The 25,867-nt window shown below is 32.2% G+C and overlaps 1 protein-coding gene across 1 annotated transcript in view; it reads left to right on the forward strand.

The window, feature by feature from the left end:
* The window catches only part of igl (igloo), a 726,182-nt gene that overhangs the window by 604,721 nt on the left and 95,594 nt on the right, over positions 1–25,867 (forward strand). Inside the window, exon 3 of the mRNA XM_069822498.1 lies at positions 25,250–25,386. Coding sequence (XP_069678599.1) covers positions 25,250–25,386 — 137 coding nt within the window. The remainder of the gene's footprint in view (positions 1–25,249; positions 25,387–25,867) is intronic.

The raw sequence follows: 25,867 nt of genomic DNA on the forward strand, positions 1-25,867 counted from the left end.
AATGGGATTTGCTCTCCGCACAGCAATACAGCGTTCGTTGTTGCACTTCACAAACGACAATGACAATTTATTTGGACTATTACGAACAACAATGAACTGTTAATCTTAACTAATATTCACAAAGCACTATTTACAACACAGAATTGTCAGTTCTCAGTTCACAGCTCGTTTGTCTTGGCTAGTTCTTCTAGCTCAGTCACACGCGTTCACAGAATCTCGAACCCCAGACCTTCAGAGACGACCCGCTGCACTTCGAACTCAGGTCCCCCAACTCCAGTCCACTGCACTCGAACTCCGGGCTTCAGGCTCCACAGTTACGGACACAACTCAAGTCGCGCTCTGGTCTCGAAGCTGGCTTCACTGCTACACAAAACTGTCTGACTTGCTCTCCACTGACTTTAACAACACTGCCTTACTGACTGACTGATTAATCATGAATAAACTAAAAACTGCTCAAGTTCGCTCGCGTTTCTTCTTTTATAGCTAAACCATAGTTACGAGAAATTTCTACGGGTCTCCAGAGATAGCTCTCTCGAATTATCTGGATATCTCCACTTCGACGGACTCCTCTGGACGATTCTGGAGGGTCCGTCCCCCCTTTACTCCGCAAGTAGCAGCTGCGCGCGCAACCTCCCCTCGCCGCGTTGCCGTAATACACCCCCTCTGGCCTTCAGCATGCAGATGCTCCCCGTACCAGCGTTTCGTCTGCCGCGCGCCCTGCGGACGCGTGTTCGAACCCCGTTGCAGCTGTCACATTATTTATGGTGTCCCCCAGGGCTCAACTTTAGGACCTCTTCTATTTTTAATCTTCATTGACGACATTTGCAAAAAAAAAACTTCTGACTATCTATTATTCCCTGACGATCTTAAATTTTTTCGAAAAAAATCAACAGTGTTGCTGACTGTCAATTTCTTTAGGATGACATTAATTCAATTACCAATTGGTCAGTTGATAACGGGATGATGATTAATGAATCCAAAATTTACGTAATATCATTTTCAATCAAAACCTCTACACTAAAATATAACTATCATCTAAAAAGTATTAATTAACATAAAAGATTGTATTAGAGACCTTGGTGTATTAATTGACAATAAATTATACTAGTGGCTTGTGCAGCAAATGCTGCTGCAAACTAAGTTCGTTAGACGTTCAAATAAACATTTTTCAGATTTATTTTCAATGAAGAATACTTGTCTTTTTGATAGTTATTTGCTTCCATAATAATGAAACATACTCCCTCTGAATGGATTTTTTTAGGCCAAATACTTTTTCTTGAACCTATCCAACTTCAGTTTTTGAGTTTCAACGCGAAAACGCAAGTATCAATGTCAGGACGATAGCAGTAGCTATTTCAGGTCATTGTGGATTGTAGGCAAAAGTTAAAAAAATGTCAGGTTTGCTAAGCTTTCGAACAATAGCATTTTCGTATTGCTGCTGCATGTAGAACTTGAAATGTAGAGCGTAAAATCATTTTATCCTACTAAGAGATCTTGCTGAAATGATCTGGAGACTACAAAATTTTCTAGGCCTCTTATTTTATCAATAAGTAATACCTTTTGGTCTTTCGTTAGGAACTGTAATTTTTGCACTCTCTCGAGCCAATACTGAAGGCAATGACACGTATCAATATCTACACTACACCGCCATTACTTACTTACTTACTGGCTTTTAAGGAACCCGGAGGTTCATTGCCGCCCTCATATAAGCCCGCCATTGGTCCCTATCCTGAGCTACACAGCCATTAAGTATATGAAAAAGACCCAACCCCACTGGTTTAATAAGTGTAAAAATATTTGATTTTTAATAACAATATTATTATCTTACTTAAGTGTTGTAGTTATATATAGCAGTCACTCAGTAAATTATACAAATGAAGATCTAAATTAAGATATTCTCTACATTTGCTTACATAACCTCAAAACGTTTCACTTTCATGTCATCAATATAGCATCAATATTATGTACAATTAATGAAGAATATACGCATCATGATATTAACTATAATAATATTTAATTTCTAATGGTAATAATGTCATCAAACCACCTCAAGTTTCGTAGATTTGAATATCCAATACTCAGCTGTACTCAGAAAATTATACACTGCAGAATCAGTTTTTAATAACAAATTGGATTGAGCTCTAAATATGACGGCAATCCTGCAGGTCATGGCCTTCGTTTAATAGCCTATTGTTTATTGTAGTGTGTGCTTTGTTCTGAAATTCAATCAAGTCGGCCGTGATTTAATAAAATTAGTTCTCAAAACTGACAACAGATGGATTTTGGAAAATAGGAAAATTATGTAGGAAAATTAACATTTCACTGAAAACTACTAATTTTCCGAAAAACTTTGGATGCCAGGCATGAAAATGAGGGGTCACTCATTAAAATCCGTTCAGCCGTTTTCCCGTAATTTCCATTACCAGTTCAAATTATATATATAGATTTTCATAACCACATTCATTATATTTATAACCATGCAATGAGAATGTTAGGAATAATTCGGTCAATTACTTATTCTTTTTCAACACCTGACTCGCTTTTAATACTATACTATACATTAGTGAGGTCGAAACTCGAATATGCATCTGTAGTTTGGAACTCTATTACTAAGTTAGTTCTCATTCGGCAAAACTTGAAAATATTCAAAGGAAATTTATTTCATTATGTTCCTACCGATTCCTGCCTAATAACTCTGAGTATAACTATGATCTAAAATGCGAGCACTTTAAATGTCGAAGCCTGTATGCCAGACGTCATGATCTCGATTACTTATTCTTATGTAAGGTCCTTAAAGGTGACTTTAATTGTCAATCTTTCTTAAGCAGTGTCAGCCTTCGTATTCCTATGAAGGACATGAGACATCACAAACTCTTCTATATTAGAAATTCTAAATCTTCCCCGCCGGTCTCCAGATGTATTAAACATGCTAACTTACATGTAGGCGATTTCAATCCATTCAATGTATAGAAGTATTAGAATATGGCAATGTCTTTGCTAATATTATTTGCATTATATTTCTACACATATTGGTAATACTTTTGTATGAGTCAACTCCTTTCCATAAAATATAATAGTATTAATTCTTGTAAAATAATTATTGTAATCTATGTTCTTCATTTTGTTGTTATCTCAATTATTTAATTTGTACCGTAGTTGTTCATTTCATTGTATTAATTGTACCACTGTTCTGGACTTTTATTGGCCAATGGCTGTTGTCCACCACGTAAATATCAATAAACGAATAAATAAATAATAAATAAATTATTATTATTATCATCATTGAGAAGGTAATTATTTAAGCTACACTCATGACATACAATTCACAGTTATTTTTCTTTTCATATCTTTAACACCTAAATAAAGCACTCTGATTTACAAAAGCAGAATTTAACTAGAAAATATAAATAGCTGTAAGCTAATTATTTCGTCGCAATATAATGAACTAAAATTACATAATATTACCTAATAAATTACTTAATTGTTAACAAATTTTTTATACTTATATAAAGGTTGAAACGTAAGTAATGTCATTAATTTTAGGGGTTATTCTTTGAGATACTTAGAACAAAAATGTTAAATATAATTTTGTTCGTTTTTGCTTTCTTTTCCCGATAAAAATTGTTTTATATAAATTATGTCATAGCATATTTTGGGAAAGCCATTGATTTAATTCCCAATATGCTCAGTCAATTTGAGATAGCATTGTGTTATGATAATAAATGATTGAAAGAATTTTAGTTTTGTTCTTTAAATGTGCAGAAATCTGATCCGAACAAATGTAACTTTTCTTTCTGAAAAAGAATTGTACAAAGTTACATTTGTTCCGATCAAATTTCTTCACATTTAAATGACAAAACTAAAATTCTTTCAATCATTTACTATCATAATACATTGCTCTCTTAAATTGACTGAGCGTATTGGGAATTAAATCAATGGCTTTCCCAAAACACGCTATGAAATGTTTCATATAAAACAATTTTTATCTCGGAAAGGAAGTAAAAACGAGCGAAATTGTATTACATTTTTTTTGTTTGAAATATCTCAAAGAATAACCCCCTGAAATTAATGACATTATTTATAGTTCACCCTGACTAAAAATTAGAACATAAACCCATGAAAAAAATGCCCTTAAAATTAGTACTATAGTGAATTATTTTCTCTGAAATTTGATTGTCACTCATCAAAACAGAAGCTAAAAGATTCTGATAATTAATAAATAATCCCACTTTCTTAATATGAGCTTATTATTTACTTTTCAATACTTCCCCAGTCAGTCAGTGTATTTTGTCCCACCTATTTTCAACGATTAAGAATATCGATTTTGCCCACATTTCACCATTTTAGTCCCCAGTAGTTCTTTTTGTTCGCTTAATTTTAATTCTTTAATTTTATATGTTTGTTTGCTTTTAATTTGTTTCATTCTTGATTGTTTTACATGTTTATATCCTTTCGTTTGTTTCTTTTTCGTTGTCATTATAGATTTATTTGTTTTTATGTGTTTTTCCCTTTCCATAGTTTGTTAATTTTCATTTGTTTTCATTTTCATATTTTACACTCATTTTCCTTTCCATTTGCCCTTTTTTCTATAGCTTCATTTCATTTGTTTATTTTTAATCGTTTTCATTTGTTTCTTTTCATTTGTTTTATTTATGATTCCATAATGAATTCGCTGTTATTTTTTTTAATTTATTTTCTCTTAACAAATGGTTAAAACAAACCTTACAATTACAAAATCAATATACAATAAAAAAACACGAGACTTATAATAGATTATCTAGTCAAACTGAATATTAACCCAAATTCAAAACTGATGTCCCTTGACATAGAAAACTTATATACAAATATCACACTTCAAGAAACTATACATATTATCGAAGCAAAATTAATTAACCTTCAAATACCATTGAGTAAATTCCAACAAAAATTAAATCTAATAAATACTGTTACTTCACAAAATTACTTCACTTCGATCAAAAATTTTAGAAACAGAATGTTGGCCTAGCACTGGGTAATCCATTATCTGGAATTCAAACCGATAATACCATCAGTGACATCCTAAATAACCATAACATAAAAGACTTTCATTGATTTCTAGATCACACACTTACAATTTATGAAAATAAATCAATAGATAATACAATTGTACACTTGTTTAATAAATTACACGAAAGGCTGAAATTTACAGTAGAGAGTGAAATAAATTTTTCAATAGCTTTGTTAGATATAAAATGACAATTTTTTTTATATATTATGCTATAAGATCTTTTTTTTTTAATTATTATTTACGTTGTGTTACAAATATCACAACTAATACATTTTTTGGTCAGTTTATCATAATTTGTAAATTAACTGTATCCTCTGTTATTTTTTTATTTTTTTTAAATTTAATTTTATTATTATTATTTTTTTAAACTTAACCGACCTTTTTTGTGAAAAATAAACTCACATATGCTTCTATTTTGATAAAATTAGAGTGCAATGGTAAACAAATACTCTTTCTTAACCTATTAAGTACAACCTCTCTTTGAGAATGTAGTCGTCATCCCATAAGTTTAAAAAATACCAGTTTGTTGCCAATATGTGGAAATATACATATATTTATTATAGACATTCACACCTAGACTTGTCACTGTTGAATCAAGAAACTTAACGATATATGTAAACACTTCTCCATAACACCACAGATACGAACCGAAAACTGTATTCCTAGACATCACCCAATTGCGGGACCTGGGTTATTCGTACACCAGTACGGCTGATTAATAAATACGGGAAGTATGAAGACAGCAATAGTTAATTTAACACAGTCTAATTCTAAAGTACTTAAATGTAGTATTTATTTCCGAATGAATCCAATTCTCTGTAATGACATTATTATTATTCATTACAATTCCAAACAACTCATTGGCGTCATATTGATGTGTGAATCGTTTCGACTATCAATTGCATTGTTGTCTGGAGACTAGGCCGCATGGAATGAGGAAGCGATTATGAAGTAGTTAACTAGGAGGCTCTGCCTTTTTACTTTTATAGCAAGGAGTATGAAGAAAGAAACAGTTAATTTAACGTAAGTCTAATTCTAAAATACTTAAATGTGATATTTATTTCCAAATGAATCCAATTCTATTTATGGCATATAATTATTTGTTATATTTCAAACAACTCATTGGCGTCATATTGATGTGTGAATCGTCTCGAATATCAACTGCATTGTTGTCTGCAGACTAGGCCTCGTGAAATGAGGAAGCGATTATGAAGTAGTTAATGAGAAGGGTCCGCCTTTTTATTTATTTATTTATTTATTTATTTATTTATTTATTTATTTATTTATTTATTTATTTATTTATTTATTTATTTATTTATTTATTTATTTATTTATTTATTTATTTATTTATTTATTTATTTATTTATTTATCTATCTATTTTTATTGCTAGTAAGTCTGAGATGAATACAATTTAATAAATACAATGAGTAAGACTCGTGCTCAGGAGGGGATTCCAATACAGACAAAAATAAAATTTAAATTGAAAGTAAATAAAGATTAAATAGTGTTTAATATGTTAAAACACAAACTACAAATCCAATACAATTTGTTTTATTTTTTTTTATTAATTCGGAGAGGATTCGTGGTTAAAATAATATTGGAATAAAATTTGTTTATTAATCTGGGACCTTGACTCATGCTATGATAAAAAGCTGCATTGGTTTTACATTTTGGTTCAGATAAACGCAGAGAATTCATATTTTTAGTTCTATATTTATGTACATACCTTTCAAAGTTATTAAAATTTCTATGAAAATATTTTAATAAAATAAAATAATACATTTGTTTAATATTCAAAACTTTGAAGTGTTTAAACAACAGTTCAGTTGGGTAATCTTTCTGGTTTTTTAAACAAATTTTTAATACCTTTTTCTGTAGTAAAATTAACGGATAAAGGTTGGATTTATAAGTTCCACACCAACCTATGATACCATACATAAATATACATTGAAATAATGCTAAATAAATTATACGTAAACAGTAAATTGACAAAATATTTCTTAGAACAACTTTTATAGCAGAGAGTATGAAGAAAGAAACAGTTAATTTAACATACAGTAAGTCTAATTCTAAAATACTTAAAAGTGAATCCAATTCTCTGTAATGACTTATTATTATTCATTACAATTTCAAACAACTCGTTGGTGTCATATTGATGTGTGAATCGTTTCGACTATCAATTGCATTGTTGTCTGCAGACTTGGCCGCATGGAATGAGGAAGCGATTATGAAGTAGTTAACGAGAAGGCTACGCCTTGTTAAATTTAAATGCAGGGAATATGAAGATAGAAATTAAAATATATATATATCAAAATTTATATCAAATCCCAAACATCCTTACAATTCCAACCATGCCCACAATAACAATCAGGAAAACATAAATGTTTCATGCAATAATTATATGACTTGGAAGGGATTCAAAGAATCCCCTATAATTTTAAATGTCGTTCCGGACGATTTCTATGTTTTTATTGAAGAGTAATATTGTGTACGTCAAGATCGTGACTAAAATTATGATATTTTCTCCTTCCATTGCAATTGCATTGCACTTCGAATCCCAATAAAACAACGCTGTATATCACTATTGACCGAAATGCTCTGTATACCGTTTATAGCATAGGTCATCACGAATATTTGAATTTAAACCGTCATGAATTAGAATATATCAATATTTCGATTCCATATTATTCAAATATTACCCATCGCGGAAATCCCTTTTATAACATGTTAATATTAATTCTATCAGATCTGTTTGCTGTTCCATTTTCAGTTTAAACAGCTAATCATATTTAGGCCTACGTGACGCTTCCATTTTGTGCTGAAGGGTTGGTTGGTATTGTCCAGTATCATCACAGAACTGTAACGACGGTCGTCAACAGTAATCTCACTAGAGGTTTTGATTTATCTAGAGAAAATCGAAACCCGAGTTGGATTTAATTGACTATTACACGATTAGAAGAAAGTATATAAAGATTAGAAGAAATAAAGTACTCTAATACAATAAAATATTAACTGACTTACTAAAATTTTATTTCACTAATGTTAGCTTCACTAATCTTCCCAATTATTGGGGATCATCAGTGTGGGTTAAGGCGTAATAGATCAACTATTGACCAGATATTTTATATTCGACAGATAGTGGAGAAAAAATGGGAGTATAAGGGTGCAGTGCACAGTTATTCTAGATTTAAAAAGGGCATATGACTCGGTTAAGAGGAATGTTTTATATAATATTCTTATTGAATTTGGTATTCCCAAGAAACTAGTTCGATTAATTAAAATGTGTCTCAGTGAAACGTACAGCAGAGTCCGTATAGGCCAGTTTCTGTATGATGCTTTTCCAATTCACTGTGAGCTAAAGCAGGGAGATGCACTATCACCTTTACTTTTTAACTTTGCTCTAGAGTATGCCATTAGGAAAGTCCAGGATAACAGAGAGGGTTTGGAATTGAACGGGTTATATCAGCTTCTTGTCTATGCGGATGACGTGAATATGTTAGGAGAAAATCCACAAACGATTAGGGAAAACACGGATATTTTACTTGAAGCAAGTAAAGAGATAGGTTTGGAAGTAAATCCCGAACATACAAAGTATATGATTATGTCTCGTGACGAGAATATTATATGAAATGGAAATATAAAAATTGGAAATTTATCTTTTGAAGAGGTGGAGAAGTTCAGATATCTTGGAGCAACAGTAACAAATATAAATGATACTCGGGAGGAAATTAAACAGAGAATAAATATGGGAAATGCCTGTTATTATTCGGTTGAGAAGTTTTTATCATCCGGTCTGCTGTCAAAAAATCTGAAAGATACAATTTATAAAACAGTTCTATTACTGGTTGTTCTTTATGGTTGTGAAACTTGGACTCTCACTTTGAGAAAGGAACGTAGGTTAAGGGTGTTTGAGAATAAGGTGTTAGGAAAATATTTGGGGCTAAGAGGGATGAAGTTACAGGAGAATATAGAAAGTTACACAACACAGAACTATAGGCTACGCATTGTATTGTTCACCTGACATAATTAGGAACATTAAATCCAGATGTCTGAGATGGACAGGGCATGTAGCATGTATGGGTGAATCCAGAAATACATATAGAGTGTTGGTTGGAAGGCCGGAGGGAAAAAGACATAGATGGGAAGATAATATTAAAATGGATTTGAGGGATGTAGAATATGATGATAGAGAATGGATTAATCTTGCTCAGGATAGGAACCAATGGCGGCCCTATGTGAGGACGGCAATGAACCTCCGGTTTCCTTAAAATCCAGTAAGTAAGTAATGTTAGCTTCACCAAAACGTTTGAACGGAGCCGCCATTTTCAGTCGACTATCTATGCTTGAAGCAAATGACGAACGCAAAGCATGTTTTATAGCACCGTAAAGAATTTGCAGTTTGAAATATTGACAAACAAAGAAATAAATGCTAGGGAAGTGATAATAACAAACAAACACTAGGGAAAATATAAAGAGAAAGAAATGCTACAGAAGTGATAAAATTTTAGCGATAAACAGCCATGATTGGTTGAAACATATCCTTTCGTACCGTTTTATTGGTCAAAAGTAGTATGACGTAGTAAAAGTGTAACATTCATGGTAAAACTGGTGAGACAGTAAAAATGGAAAACTGGAGTATGTAATTAATAGTAAACAATGAAAATGTGTTGGAAACAAAAGACAAATACAGTTTCCACACGCTAAATGAGTACCCTACATAATGAAATCTTTTCTTTGTGGTATTTTTGTGTTTCTAGCAGTAATGGCTTGTAAGAAAGCAATCGGTTTACCACTGTGGTGCCTCTAATGGGTTCTGAGCAATTTATCTCGGCTTCCAATGAAGACGTTCTCCTTTCCAAAGCTCTGGGAAGCACGACTGTGAATTAATGACCTCTTAAACTCAATAGTTGGTCGGACAAAAAACAAGAGACACGCCAGACGGCGTGTTTTCGTTTCTATGGTGATGGATAGAGCATCAGCGAGTATCAACAGTCTGTTGTAGAATGTTTTTCGCGTCGATTCTAAAGACGTTCTCTTATTTACAAGTTCTAGATGAAATATCCCTGTATTTTCACTGTAATTAAATTTAGTTTTCATATTTTATTAATGCTACAGCATTTCCTCCTTATTATTTAACGGATTTTGTTCATGTCCAATTTCTACAAGTCAATTCCGCCGGGAATGAGGCATACGACATATAATTATGTTAATTTTTTAATTTAGTAGTCTGACCCAATATTTTGGGTTTGCCCTCCGACACAGAATAGCTCACAATAAAATTTAAAATGAAAAATTATATAAACAGGTTTCAGACAAAAGTGATTAAGACATAAGAAAAAAAATAGAACTAAGTAATTTAAATTCAATGTACACCATAAAGATGCTGACGAAATATCGCTACAGAAAATTTTATAATGGTGGTGACGATGGCATCTTGAAGATCTCTCGTCAGTTTGTATTTTTCCCTCCACTTTACAAAGACTTTCGGAATGGTGCCTCTCGCTCCGAAGAAGAGACCGGTAACTGTGATTTTTTCTATGTTGTATTTCGCTGATAGGTACTGAATCGTGGGATCGTAGATTTTCTTTTTCTCTTCGTTCACTTCAGATGGTTGAGTGGCTGAGATTTCAAATCTGATGGTAGGATAAATTATTTCGGCTGTCTGTTTATTCCTATTTATAGCTATGATATCGATCCTACGATTGCTTCCACCATCAGCAATACAATGAACTTCCTCGTGAACGTCTAGATTTTTAGATCGAAGTGCATCATATAATAGACATTACTTTAAAAAGTTACACAAAATTGCCATTTCCTCCTAAAATTCTCTGAAACGTACTTCAAATCATTTTCCTTACATAAGTTACACTGGTTTCATTTCATACATAGATTTCTGCCCAAGGTCAGGTCTTTCACTACAAACCCAGCATTCTCCAATCTTTCCTGTTTTCTGCCTTCCTCTTTGTCTCCGCATATGATCCATATATCCTAATGTCGTCTGTCATCTGATATCTTCTTCTGCCCCGAACTCTTCTCCCGTTCACCATTCCTTCCAGTGCATCCTTCAATAGGCAGTTTCTTCTTAGCCAGTGTCCCAACCAATTTCTTTTTCTCTTCGTGATCAGTTTCAGCATTATTCTTTCTTCAACCACTCTTTCCAACACAGCTTTATTTCTTATTCTGTCTGTCCATTTCACACGCTCCATTCTTCTCCATATCCACATCTCAAATTCTTCTAGTCGCTTTTCTTAACTTTGTCAAAATGCCCATGTTTCTTTCCCATACAATGCCACACTCCACACAAAGCACTTCCCTAGTCTCTTTCTTAGTTCTTTCTCCAGATGTCCGCAGATGATGTTCCTGTTTTCTATTAAAAGCTTCCTTTGCCATTGCTATCCTCCTTTTGACTTCCTGGCAGCAGCTCATGTTACTGCTTATAGTACACCCCAAGTATTTGAAGCTGTCCACTTGCTCTACTGCCTCATTTACAATTCGCAAGTTTACCTTCTTTATTTTTCTTCCGATAACCATGGTCTTCGTTTTGTTTGCATTTATCTTCATCCCACACTGCTCACAGATGTCATTTAGCTCCAGTAGCATATCCCTTAGTATCGTCTCCTGTTCTGCTAACAACGCCATATCATCAGGAAATCTTATGCACTTTATTCTTCTTCCTCCTACTATCACCACTCCCATTTACTTAGGTCTGTATAATTATAACACCAATCGAGGATTTTTAATAATATGTCATATGCAGGGTGATTCACGAAGACTTACTTATAGAGATTATTTCCGAAAAAAATTCTGAGCAAAAAAGTCTTATAAACATTTGTCCTAATCGCAAAATTTCTAAGTTACATTAATTTGAAGTTGTTACTAAATATCTTAAAACTCAAGAATAATGGTATTTTACAAACAACTTCAAATTAGTGTAGCTCTGAAAATATTATGATTAGGGCAAATATTGAAATATTTTTTGCTTAGAAGCTCCGTAATCTACGGTAAATCCTCATGAATCACCCTGTATATTTTAAGAATATTTGCTCGAATTTTTTCGAAAAATTGAAGTAACAGTAGAATATTACAAATAGAGAATGAACTGTTCAGAAGTGTCGATCTTTAATTGGCTAGTGTTCTGAAGCTAAAAATGAGTAGTTAATTGCTTTGTACAGCTTTTATTTTTCAATTTTTAACTAAACATGACGTCATTCTTACGCACTTATCACAAAAATTGTTACAAATCATACGACTTTAGGAACTTTATTCTTTACAGTTTAATTATGCATCCTAATGTACAGTCTTAAACAATTTACAAGAGTGGCGTGATTTGTAACAATTGTTGTGATAAGTGCGTAAGAAAATGTCATTCTTTAGTTAAAAATCGAAGGAAAAAAAATCTGAACGAAGCAACTATGGAATTCACAGCACATTTTAGCTTCAGAATACTAGCTAATTAAAGAAATGATACTCCTGAATAGTTCTTTCTTTATCTGTAATATTCTTTTACCCTTAAAATTAAAGAATAATGGTATTTTACAAACAACTTCAAATTTTTATAATTCTGAAAATATTGTGATTAGAACAAATGTTTATATGACATTTTTTGCTCAGAGTGTCTTCGGAAATAAGCTCCGTAATGTACGGTAAATTATCGTGAATCACCCTGTATATTATAAGAATATCTGTTCGATTTTTTGGAAAAAATTGAAGTAACAGTAGAATTACAGAAAAAATAAATATTGAAGCTGTAGCTTTTTCTAGCTTATTGCAAGATTTATAATTCCTCGCAATTAGAAATGAATATTGGTATCGTTATTTCTTGTTCATAGACTGAAGTACTACGTTCCCTGCTCCATAAGTTGCCAGGATCTAAGATACTGCTTTTCAGCGCGGGAATTGAATAACCTTGGTCAAACTTCCCTTCCCGTTATGGAGTAAGAGCTAAGCTCTGGCAAAGCCCAGGGATTTCAGTTTATTTTAGAGAAGTGAAAACTAAGCCGTGGAATTAAGGTATATGAGTTCCAGTTGAAACAGAACAAAAAAAATATGTTTTAATGCCACCCCGTGAGATACTATGAGGTCCATTGCAGGGGTGGTTCAAACGATGTTGACCCTTAGCCACTATCTACGAGAATATTAGAGTAATTGCAAGTCGATAGTGAAGATGTTACAGATATAGGCGCCGCCTTTGTAGACTGATTTGTATAAAGGTGATATTCGTTATGGAAATTGAGAAGTTTCCAATAAGTTATTTCCTGGCATTAAATTTTGCCTAATATTTGTTGGGATTTATAACTAAATAAATTTAAAACTGCAATTACAAATATTTTAGTCGACAAATACTTTTATTCCTTATTGAAAAATGTTAGATCTTTTATTTTAAAATCGTGATGATACTTATTTTATTTACAATGTCTACAGCAATAAAATTGTAATTCTTCATGTGACAAATAAAATGAATGTGAATTTAAAATGAACATGACATTATCGAGTTCAAGAAAAACATTTACATACGTTACATGCAAAGATAATATTTGCACTCTCTTCCCTAGAAGGATAGTATTTACAACACAGTCACTTGCAAAGATATTACATTACTACTGTCCTTAAAAATATATTTACATACGCCATCATTGTTGACCAAGATAACATTTTTGTACTCTCTGGTGCAGTAAGATTCGTGCTCATTATTTACACACACAGTAGCCTATTTTTTACTTCACAGTCTACAAAGATAATTATTGTATTTTATCGTCTACAGAGATAATATTTATATTCTGTCGTCTGCAGAGATAATAGTTATACTCTATATATACTCTGTCGTCTACAGAGGTAATATTTATAGTCTGTCGTCTACAGAGAATATTTGTAGGCTACTCTGTCATCTACAGAGATAATATTTGTACTCTGTCGTCTACAGAGATAATATTTAAACTCTGTCGCCTACAAAGATAATATTTATACTCTCTCATCTACAGAGTTAATATTATTTTGTACTCTATCATCTACAGAGATATTTGTACTCTATCATCTACAGAGATAATATTTGTACTCTGTCGTCTACAGAGATAATATTTAAACTCTGTCGCCTACAAAGATAATATTTTTACTCTCTCATCTACAGAGTTAATATTATTTTGTACTCTGTCATCTACAGAGATAATATTTGTACTCTATCATCTACAGAGATAATATTTGTACTCTGTCGTCTACAGAGATAATATTTAAACTCTGTCGCCTACAAAGATAATATTTATACTCTCTCATCTACAGAGATAATATTTGTACTCTGTCGTCTACAGAGATAATATTTATACTCTCTCACCTACAGAGTTAATATTATTTTGTACTCTATCATCTACAGAGATAATATTTGTACTCTATCGTCTACAGAGATAATATTTAAACTCTGTCGCCTACAAAGATAATATTTATACTCTCTCATCTACAAAGTTAATATTATTTTGTACTCTGTCATCTACAGAGATAATATTTGTACTCTATCATCTACAGAGATAATATTTGTACTCTATCGTCTACAGAGATAATATTTGTACTCTATCATCTACAGAGATAATATTTGTACTCTGTCGTGTACAGAGATAATATTTAAACTCTGTCGCCTACAAAGATAATATTTATACTCTCTCATCTACAGAGTTAATATTATTTTGTACTCTATCATCTACAGAGATATTTGTACTCTATCGTCTACAGAGATAATATTTGTACTCTGTCGCCTACAAAGATAATATTTATACTCTCTCATCTACAGAGTTAATATTATTTTGTACTCTGTCATCTACAGAGATATTTGTACTCTATCGTCTACAGAGATAATATTTAAACTCTGTCGCCTACAAAGATAATATTTATACTCTCTCATCTACAGAGTTAATATTTGTACTCTATCGTCTACAAAGATAATATCTGAAGCGTGCATTTCCATAACGTTGTAAGTGCCGAAACCGGGAGATTCTATTTTTTGACATATATCAGTTGTAGGCGCCCTGTTTGACAATATTACGAAAGGTTATGAAGAAAGTGCTACTCAAAGTAATAAAGTAGTGTACTTTCAGGTTGTGCAAGTCACAACGTTGTATGTACTGTATAAAACTATTTTTGCTCCTACTGTAAACTTTACAAATTGGCACTTACAACGTTCTGGAAATGCACGCTTCGTTTATACTCTGTCTTCTACAGAGGTAACATTTATACTCTGTCGTCTACAGAGATTATTTGTAGGCTACTCTGTCATCTACAGAGATAATATTTATACTCTCTCGTATACAGAATATTTATACTCTATCATCTACAGAGATAATATTTGTACTCTATCGCCTACAAAGATAATATTCATACTTTGTCGTCTGCAGAGATAACATTTATACTCTGTCGTCTACAGAGATGATATTTGTACCCTATCGTTTACCTCTACAGAGATGATACTTTTACTCTGTCGTCTACAGAGATTATATATATATACACTGTGTACTAGTGTATGTAGAAATGTTTGTAAACTACCGAATAGAATATTATGTGTGAACTATTACACTCTGAGGTAATATGTGTAAGTCATCATATCGATGGTTTTCAGATAAAAGGGCTTATCCCACAAAAGAATATTTTTCTTATTAATTAAATTTTAACACATTATTATTAGTTACGTTTTATGAAGGAATGTGAACATAATTGTCAAAAAGACATATTTTCACATTTTGTAATTAAATTTTAACTATTTACACTAATTATAGCAAAAAAAAGTCGCATTTAAAAATTAGGGTTAAGCTCTTTTACCTAAAAACCGTCAATATGCAAGAACTTACGAGCTATAGTGTAAAACGTAAAACGTGGCTAAGTTCTGTCGTCCTTCTAGCGCTAGAACTTACGATAATAATCTGAAGAAATCTCAGTAACGAAATTATTTTATTGTTATTATTACGTGAGTTCTACATTTATATCACTGTAAGATACTATTTTTTTTTCCAAGTCTGAGGTAGCAACTGTGTCTCCTTTCAGAGCAGTATGGCACTTGGTCCGCCAGATGTAGAGTGGGGACTAGCCGCACTTGAGAAGACACGACAGACTACAAAACAAGGATCTGTCTCTCACAATCTGAACACTTGCTGCGGGCGTTACGTGTGACAATTCTCTGAGAGTTTCGAAGCAATAAGTTTGCTGGAGTGTCGGCTTGACTTGACGTTTGGATTGTCTCCGCTTCTTCATATAGCACGAAACAAGTGCTTAAAATACTGAGTTGACTTCGGAACCGAAAGTCTGCTTTCTTGCATCCCCTCGTAGAGAGAGTGAGGAAGTTTATATATTAGACTTTACGGGCTACTCAACGACTGTAAGATAACGCAACAATCCTGCTCTATATCAAGAATAATCCGTGTGATTTCATTCCCGATCTCTCTGGTAGATAGAGTGAGAGTCAAAGCTGCAGTACTCTGCATTTTGAGTTTTAAATTTTCACTGACGGTACAGCTAGAGTATGGAACAAGTAAAAAAACTTAATACTATTATAAAGTCTTAATTTATAGTCACAGTCTAGATGAAATATATACAGACGAGATTTACAATATAGTCTACTAGTACAACACATAGTTTTAGTATCAATTTCATGAAGCGTTATTGAATGTCATGAATTCACCTACAGAATAGAAGGCGTGAGAAATTAGGTACTTCTTTAATTTGGCCCTAAATAATTTTATGTTTTGAGTTTCATTTTTTATATCGATAGGGATGCTATTAAAAATTTTTACTGCCATATAACGCACTCCTTTTTGATAGCACGATAGACTTGCCGATGGAGTATGAAAGTCACTTTTTTGACGTGTATTTATGCTATGAACTGTTGAATTAGTTACAAAGTTTTCACGATTACGTACGAGGAAGATTATTAATGAAAAGATATACTGACAAGCCATGGGCATTACTTTTAGTTTTTTGAAAATAGTCCTACACGATTCCCTAGATTTGGCACCTACTATTATTCTAATTACTCTTTTTTGTAATAGAAATATACTGTTACTATCTGTGGAATTTCCCCAGAATACTATTCCAAAACTCATTACCGAGTGAAAGTATGCAAAGTATATTGTTTTTAAGGTATTGATATTTACTATATTTCGCATAGATCTAATAGCAAAACAAGCTGAATTTAGTTTGGGGGTAATTTCTTTAATATGATTTTTCCAATTTAACACATTACCGATATTTAAGCCAAGAAATTTGGTTGTTGTTGTTGTTTCTAATAGGGATCTATTATTAATTATTGCGCTAGAAATTTGCGACGTTGAATTTGGACAGGATTTAAATTGAATTATGTTAGTTTTGTTACAATTTAATACTAATTTATTGACTGAGAACCAGTCACATATTTTGAAGAGAATTTCCTCTGTTGAAGATTGGAATGTGTTGGAGTTATTGGCTGTAATTACTATGCTTGTGTCATCTGCAAATAATATGGGATGACCCACGTCTTTTATTAGGGGGGCAAGATCATTTATAAACACTAGAAAAAGTAGGGGACCTAATATTGATCCTTGAGGAATTCCATTATTAATATTTCCCCATGTCGATGCAGATTTCATAGTTGTATTGATTTCAACTTTCTGTTTCTTATCTATGAGATATGAGTAAAACCATTGATGTGCAACACCTTTAATTCCATAATAATCTAATTTATCTAACAGCATTTTATGATTTATACAGTCAAATACTTTGGATAAATCACAGAAAATCCCTCCAACTTGTAATTTTTATTATTTATTATTATTTGTTATTTATTATTTATTATTTTTATTATTTTTTATTATTTATTATTTATTATAGTTGAGTGAGACAATGTCTGTAAATAGATTCGAATGGGTGACGAATGAAAGATTGTGAGCGAAAGTGAGTGGGTTTTGTGAGAAAGAGAGGCAGTGAATGAATGTGAGGAAGTGAATAATTGAGTGTGGATGAAGGAGTGAATAATTGATTATGAGTGAGGGAGTGAATAGTTTAATATGAGTGAGAGAATGAATGATTGAATGTGAGTGAGAGAGTGAGTGATTGAAAATGAGTTATGAAGTGAATGGTTGTATATGATTTAGGGAGTTGATGATTTAGTGTGACTGAGGGAGTGAATTATTGAATATGATTGAGGGAGTCAATGATTGAGTATGGGTGAGCGAATAATTGAATATGAGTGATTGATGGAATGAATGATTGAAAACGAGTTAGGGAGAAAATGACTGAGTATGATTGAGGGAATTGATGATTTAGTGTTAGTGAGGGAGTGAATTATTGAATATGAGTGTGGGAATGAATAATTGACTATAAGTGAGGGAGTGAAAGATTGAATGTGAGTGAAGAAGTGAATGAGTGTGAGTTATTGAATATGAGTGAGGGAGTGAATGATTGAATGTAAGTGAGTAATTGAATATGATTGACGGAATGAATGATTTAATATGAGTGAAGGAGTGAATAAGTGTAAATGAGTTATTGAATATGAGTGAGGGAGTGAATGAGTGTGAGCTATTGAATGTGAGTGAGGGAGTGAATGATTGAATGTGAGTAATTGAATATGAGTGACGGAATGAATGATTTAATATGAGTGAAAGAGTGAATAAGTGTAAATGAGTTATTGATTATGAGTGAGGGAGTGAATGATTGAATGTAAGTGAGTAATTGAATATGAGTGATGGAATGAATGATTTAATATGAGTGAAGGAGTGAATAAGTGTAAGTTAAATGAGTTATTGAATATGAGTGAGGGAGTGAATGATTGAATGTAAGTGAGTAATTGAATATGAGTGACGGAATGAATGATTTAATATGAGTGAAGAAGTGAATAAGTGTAAATGAGTTATTGAATATGAGTGAGGGAGTGAATGATTGAATGTGAGTAATTGAATATGAGTGACGGAATGAATGATTTAATATGAGTGAAGGAGTGAATAAGTGTAAATGAGTTATTGAATATGAGTGAGGGAGTGAATGACTGTGAGTTATTGAATATGAGTGAGGGAGTGAATGATTGAATGTGAGTGAGTAATTGAATATGAGTGACGGAATGAATGATTTAATATGAGTGAAGGAGTGAATAAGTGTAAATGAGTTATTGAATATGAGTGAGGGAGTGAATGAGTGTGAGTTATTGAATATGAGTGAGGGAGTGAATGAGTGTGAGTTATTGAATATGAGTGAGGGAGTGAATGAGTGTGAGTTATTGAATATGAGTGAGGGAGTGAATGAGTGTGAGTTATTGAATATGAGTGAGGGAGTGAATGATTGAATGTGAGTGAGTAATTGAATATGAGTGACGGAATGAATGATTTAATATGAGTGAAGGAGTGAATAAGTGTAAATGAGTTATTGAATATAAGTGAGGGAGTGAATGAGTGTGAGTTATTGAATATGAGTGAGGGAGTGAATAATTGAATGTAAGTGAGTAATTGAATATGAGTGACGGAATGAATGATTTAATATGAGTGAAGGGGTGAATAAGTGTAAATGAGTTATTGAATATGATTGAGGGAGTGAATAAGTGTGAGTTATTGAATATGAGTGAGGGAGTGAAGAAACATACTGATGTCTGTCTTATCATGAACGGTGTTCATATTAACCACATATTATAACGCTCCCTTCCTTCAATGGATATCGAATGTTGTATTACCCCAGAGCGCCTGTACTGTCGAGAAATAATAAAACCTCACAGATTTCGTAACGGCTGATTACAGGACCTATGTCTATTAAAAAGTTTTAGCTTGTTTGCTTTGTCTTTTACTCACCCCTGCAGTTTGTACCTGTAATTATGAAACATCCTGTATAAATTTCAATACTCCGCCGTCCATATATTCTTCGATTCCAAATTTATTCCGTAAGGACTAAGGAAGAGAAATGTTCACTCAGAATGTTTACGCAAGATGGACACATCTGAATAATGCATAGACATATTTCGAGTGTCTTTTTTTTTTTTTTTTTTTTTTCAAAGATCGCTCCCTCATTTGTTTCACTTGAATATCTAGTACATTTGAAAACTACATACCCGACCACAGTTCAGTTCGTGGCATAATATAGACCTGTAGGTATTCAGTGCGTACAGCATATTGCAGGAACATAATACAAACCTTGTCATTGTAAGTGCAACTCGTTTTGTGTGCCCAACTTTACGGCTGAGTTCTGTAGGTTTTACAAACTGCTTTACCCATAATATTCGCTAGAGCAATAAAACGAGTTGTGTGAATTTTGTTACCGTGCACTAAACAGAGAAAAACTGATAACACACAAAAACTATAGGCAACCGTAGGGAGAGTAATAGAACCTCTATAATGAGAAAGCTTGTAAAAACCGACTATGAAATGAGGTGAACTGTAAAGGACTTTTCTATTCTACAGCCGACCTTCAGAGATCAGTTCCAATGGCTGACGTTTCTCTGAATAGATTGTGATACTGGGTTTTGCACGGTGATGACCATATTCAGATCCCGTCAAATACGATTGAAATTTGTAGTGGATGAAGACAGTGTTTGGAATACGTTTTGACCATACTTCTGTATCATCCAAGTTAGACAATTTATTATTTATTTATTTATTTATTTATTTATTTATTTATTTATTTATTTATTTATTTATTTATTTATTTATTTATTTATTTATTTATTTATTTATTTATTTATTTATTTATTTATTTGTTTGTTTGTTTGTTTGTTTGTTTATTTATTTATTTCCTTTCTTTTCTTTTCTTCAATTTTCTTTTCTTTCTTTCTTTCTTTCTTTCTTTCTTTCTTTCTTACTTTCTATAACAAGGCAAAGCCCCAATTACAATAGACAGTACAGATTTGTTTAAAAAAAACACAGAATTGCATATAACATGAAAAAAAAGAGATAAAACAGAAACAAATGCAAGATACAAGTGTAATTACAAATTAAAAATTAGGCTATAAATAAAAAAAATAGATACTACCTAAACAAGAGACACAGACATAGATATAAATGAAAAATACCAAATAAAAATAATTTTAAAAGAGTTAAGTAAAGATATCATAGCCAAAAATCTAAAATGTAGCTATAATTGGCAAATTACAGAGTAAAAAAACACTATGTTAATAAATTTAGTATACAGTATTATATTATTATACTATTATATCATTATATTATTATTATCATTACTGTATATTATTATTATACAGTATTATTATATATAGTATTATTATATTATTATTACTATTATTATTATTATTATTATTATTATTATTATTATTATTATTATTATTATTATTATTAAGCTATGAAAGCTCTTGGCTATTGAATTTAAAATATAATATCACTGCACTCCCTCCTGACAAACAATTTTCAAGTTATCATAAATTTCTAAAATTTCTAGTTCCTCCTTCAGATTGTCCAAGTATCTAAGGCTAGGTTTTCAAGTAGCCAACTCGCTAAGGAGTTTCTGTGAACACCATTTTTCCTCTTCTTTCTTCTGTAACTTAAGAGCTCCCGTGTCCAATCCAGTGCAGTCTTTTTGCTAATTTAAGAGGTTAGGTACAGCTTACAGCAGTAAAGTTTTTGAAAATATTCAACATTTTTTTCCTCCATTCCTGTATCTTGTACAATAATGAAAATTGGTATGTGTGAAACACTGTCCTTCTGCTATATGAAAAAAAATATTTGTACGATTTAAAAAAATGTATTTTTTTTTTTTCAAAATTCATAATGGTGGTAGTTCACTGCGCAGTGATGAAGCTTTTCCCTCATAACTCATAAACTTGCTAACTTTTTCATATTCTCTCTTTTATTTTATTGCCGAAACTCATGTTTACTATATCATGCTCTTTCAACTACATTCCTTAATAAATAACATTTTTTTTATTTTGTGTTACAAGAAAATACTGATATTTGACAATTTTTAAAATAAATTTATTTTTATCAGACAATCTATCAAAGGTAGAGAAGTGATCTTGCATCATATTGTAGATATGACATGCATTAATACACACAGAAAATTTCATCACTCCACAGTGAAATGAATTTTTAAAAAGTATATATATATATATATATATATATATATATTTTAATTCGCAAAAATATTTTTTTCTTATAGTAGAAGGACAGTGTTTTACACATACTAATTTTCATTATTGTACAAGATATAGTAATGGAAGAAAAAAATGTTGAATATTTTCAAAATTTTACTGCTGTAAGCTGTACATAACCCCTTTATCCTGACCACAATATCAGGTTCACTGAAAAAAATTGTAATTTTTTTATTGCGTAGTTTCCTCCTATGATTGTGAAACTTGGACTCTCACTTTGAGAGAACAACAGAGATTAAGGGTGTTTGAGAATAAGGTTCTTAGGAAAATATTTGGGGCTAAAAGGGATGAAGTTACAGGGGAATGGAGAAAGTTACACAACACAGAACTGCACGCATTGTATTCTTCACCTGACATAATTAGGAACATTAAATCCAGACGTTTGAGATGGACAGGGCATGTAGCACGTATGGGCGAATCCAGAAATGTATATGGAGTGTTAGTTGGGAGACCGGAGGGAAAAGACCTTTGGGGAGGCTAAGACGTAGATGGTAGGATAATATTAAAATGGATTTGAGGGAGGTGGGATATGATGATAGAGAATGGATTAATCTTGCTCAGGATAGGGACCGATGGCGGGCTTATGTGAGGGCGGCAATGAACCTGCGGGTTCCTTAAAAGTCAGTAAGTAAGTAAGTAAGTAAGTAAGTAAGTAGTTTCCTTAATAGCATGGTATCTCCATTCGAACTGCTCCCAATATTTTCTCAAACATTTTCGTAGACCTCTTTGATTTCTTTGTATCTTTATCCGAATCATTTTCTTCAATAATTCTGAAACAAGCAACAATTATTATTGTATAATAATCCGAGCTGAACCTATTGTATCGATGTAGTATATTTTGGTTTGTTTCACCTTCATTGTGGAGGAGAGGATGGTATTTTTTAAAACATTTTCCCTATTTGGTGTAAAATATTAATTTTTTGTATGTAGAGAGCTCATAGCTGTAACAACTCAACCAAATATAAATACGGTATTTTGAAATAAATTGTTTGGAGGTCCATATTTCAAAAAAAGTATACCCTATGTAGGATTGTACTAAAACCAATATATCTAAACCATTTTTAAAGGTACAGTAGATTCAAACAATTTTTTGCAATGTACTTGTAAAAGCATGCTATACAATCTGTCTGTAACAGAATTTTGATATTAGTCCCTACGTTTGTAAAATAAACAATTAAAATTTAATAACACTTTTTTTATTTCTTTTTCGCAAACAAACTGGCATATTTTAAAAATGAAATCTATTAACAAAATTCTGTTACAGAGAAAAGTTTCCTAATAGTCTAAGGAATGTGTGTTCTAAATTTCATGCATTTATCTTTAATAGTTCAGAAATTATATCCATTTTCATCTGGCAATGTAGCAAAAAAATGAAGTTACAGGAAACAACGATAAAGGGGTCGTGTGACTTAAAAATCCATAGCGCAGGGAGTTTTGAAATGGATTCTCAACATCTGATAAGGGCACAAATATCCATAAAATGTTATGCAATGCATTCCACACATATTAAAGAGTATTTTAAAGATTTTTTTAAATTTAATTCCCGGAAACAACAATGAAAAGAGACGTGCGGTTTAAAAATCCATAGCGCAAGTAGTTTAAAAATGGCGTCTCAACATCTGATAAGGGCACAAATACCCATAAAATGTTATGCAATGCATTCCACACATATTAAAGAGTATTTTAAAGACTTTTTTTAATTTAATTTCCCGGAAATAACAATGAAAAGGGACGTGTCGTTTAAAAATCCATAGCGCAGGTAGTTTAAAAATGACGTCTCAACACCCGCTAAGGGCACAAATACCCATAAAATGATATGCAATGCATTCCACACATATTAAAGAGTATTTTAAAGACTTTTATTATTTAATTAATTTCCCGGAAATAACAATGCAAAGGGACGTGTGATTTAAAAATCCATAGCGCAGGAAGTTTTGAAATGGCTTCTCAACATCTGATAAGGGCACAAATATCCATAAAATGTTATGCAATGCATTCCACGCATATTAAAAAGTATTTTAAAGACTTCTTTTTTTAATTTAATTTCCCGGAAACAACAATGCAAAGGGACGTGTGATTTAAAAATCCATAGCGCAGGAAGTTTAATAATGGCGTTCCAACATCCGCTAAGGGCACAAATACCCACAAAATGTTATGCAGTGCATTCCACACATATCACAGAGTATTCAATTTTTTTTTTTTGTGCGAGATCGTGCGCATTTGCTTGTTTCCCGCACAGAACCAATACGCGGTAAGTATGAAATACCACATTCAGTATTCCCAACGTAACACACATAACAATTTCCCTCTTCTTACCGCTTAAGCGCGACATTCATTTTACTGCTTTAGGCTTTTAACATATTATTTTTAGAGACGTTTAACATAGTAATAATTATAAATTGGAAACTTACCACTACAATTTCACCTAAATTGCACTGTTAATTATTGTTTTTAAATATTTGCAAAAATTAAGTAAAGTCTACTACTCCACGAAACTTATTGCATTCCTGATACAAGTAACATTAAGGAAGCCGTGAAAAAATCAACGAGATTCCAGATGCCGATGTTATTACTGCAATATGTTATATAAATAATATTGTTAAAATATTAAAATGAAAAATAAATCATTACATAACCTTACCGTTTGTTTTAAGTTCGCATTTATAGACTGGGGGAAAAAAAGACAGACGTATATCACGGCCTGCTGGAGTATAGTAAACACAGAAAACATTTTATAGTAACAATGTTGAAGAAAGATATTTTGGTTTTCCGAAGTTGCCGTCATTAAACAGAAACCAACATGGAGATTTCATTGCAACTAATTAGAAATTCGTCTTTCAGGTATGTAATAAACGATCTTCGCACAAAATAATGTACGATACACGAGCGGTATGTTTGTTTTCATGTTCTCGGAAATTAAAAAAGCTCAACTACGTTTCGCTTTTTCAATCTTTTCCCCGACCATGAAAACGTCAACATACCGCTCTTGTAACGCATATTACTATTTATTATTTACTCATTTTTCACCAAAAAATATCGTCCTCTCCCCTTAAAATTCCTTCCACAAATGTATGTAAATTGTTTAAGATTTATAATTATTTTCTGTTTGTTTGTGCAGAATTGTGCAACGCAGCTACTAAGATCCAGGCCTCTTTCCGGGGACACATGGCGAGGAAACAAGCACCAGCCGCCACAGGAGGCAAGGGAAAGCCCGAGGACGACCTCAGCAAAGAGCTGCAGAAACTGGACGCCAAGGTAATCTTTGCTACTTTACCCCTTGTAGCCGAGGCCAATAAGAATCCCACCGTGAACAAAGTACTACTGTGTCGCCAGAAAGCCATACCTAGCGCTCCATTGTTGTCATCCGTAGTTTATATCCACTTTCAATCAGTTTTATTGTGCATCCTCGCTATATAGACCCAAACAGAACATGAAAACGCAGAGGTTTTCAATAGAAGTATATTGCATTACAATGTTGAAATGGAAGTCATTCTTCACCTATACGTACAACGACGAAGAGAAGATTATTTGTAAGTTATCATCTTTTTATTTGAATAATATATTCATATGATATACAGTGTGTTTCAAAATAGGATATGCAGCCTGAAAGCAGCACAAACCGTGGTATGACTTGTTAATTATTATCTTGTAGTCTTTTATAGCTATTTTTAATGCTTCACTTCTTTGTTAATTTAAGTAAATATACAGAGTGTTTAAAAGCATAAGCAGATATTGA

Source organism: Periplaneta americana, chromosome 3, assembly GCF_040183065.1.
Source record: "Periplaneta americana isolate PAMFEO1 chromosome 3, P.americana_PAMFEO1_priV1, whole genome shotgun sequence".
NCBI lineage: Eukaryota > Metazoa > Arthropoda > Insecta > Blattodea > Blattidae > Periplaneta > Periplaneta americana.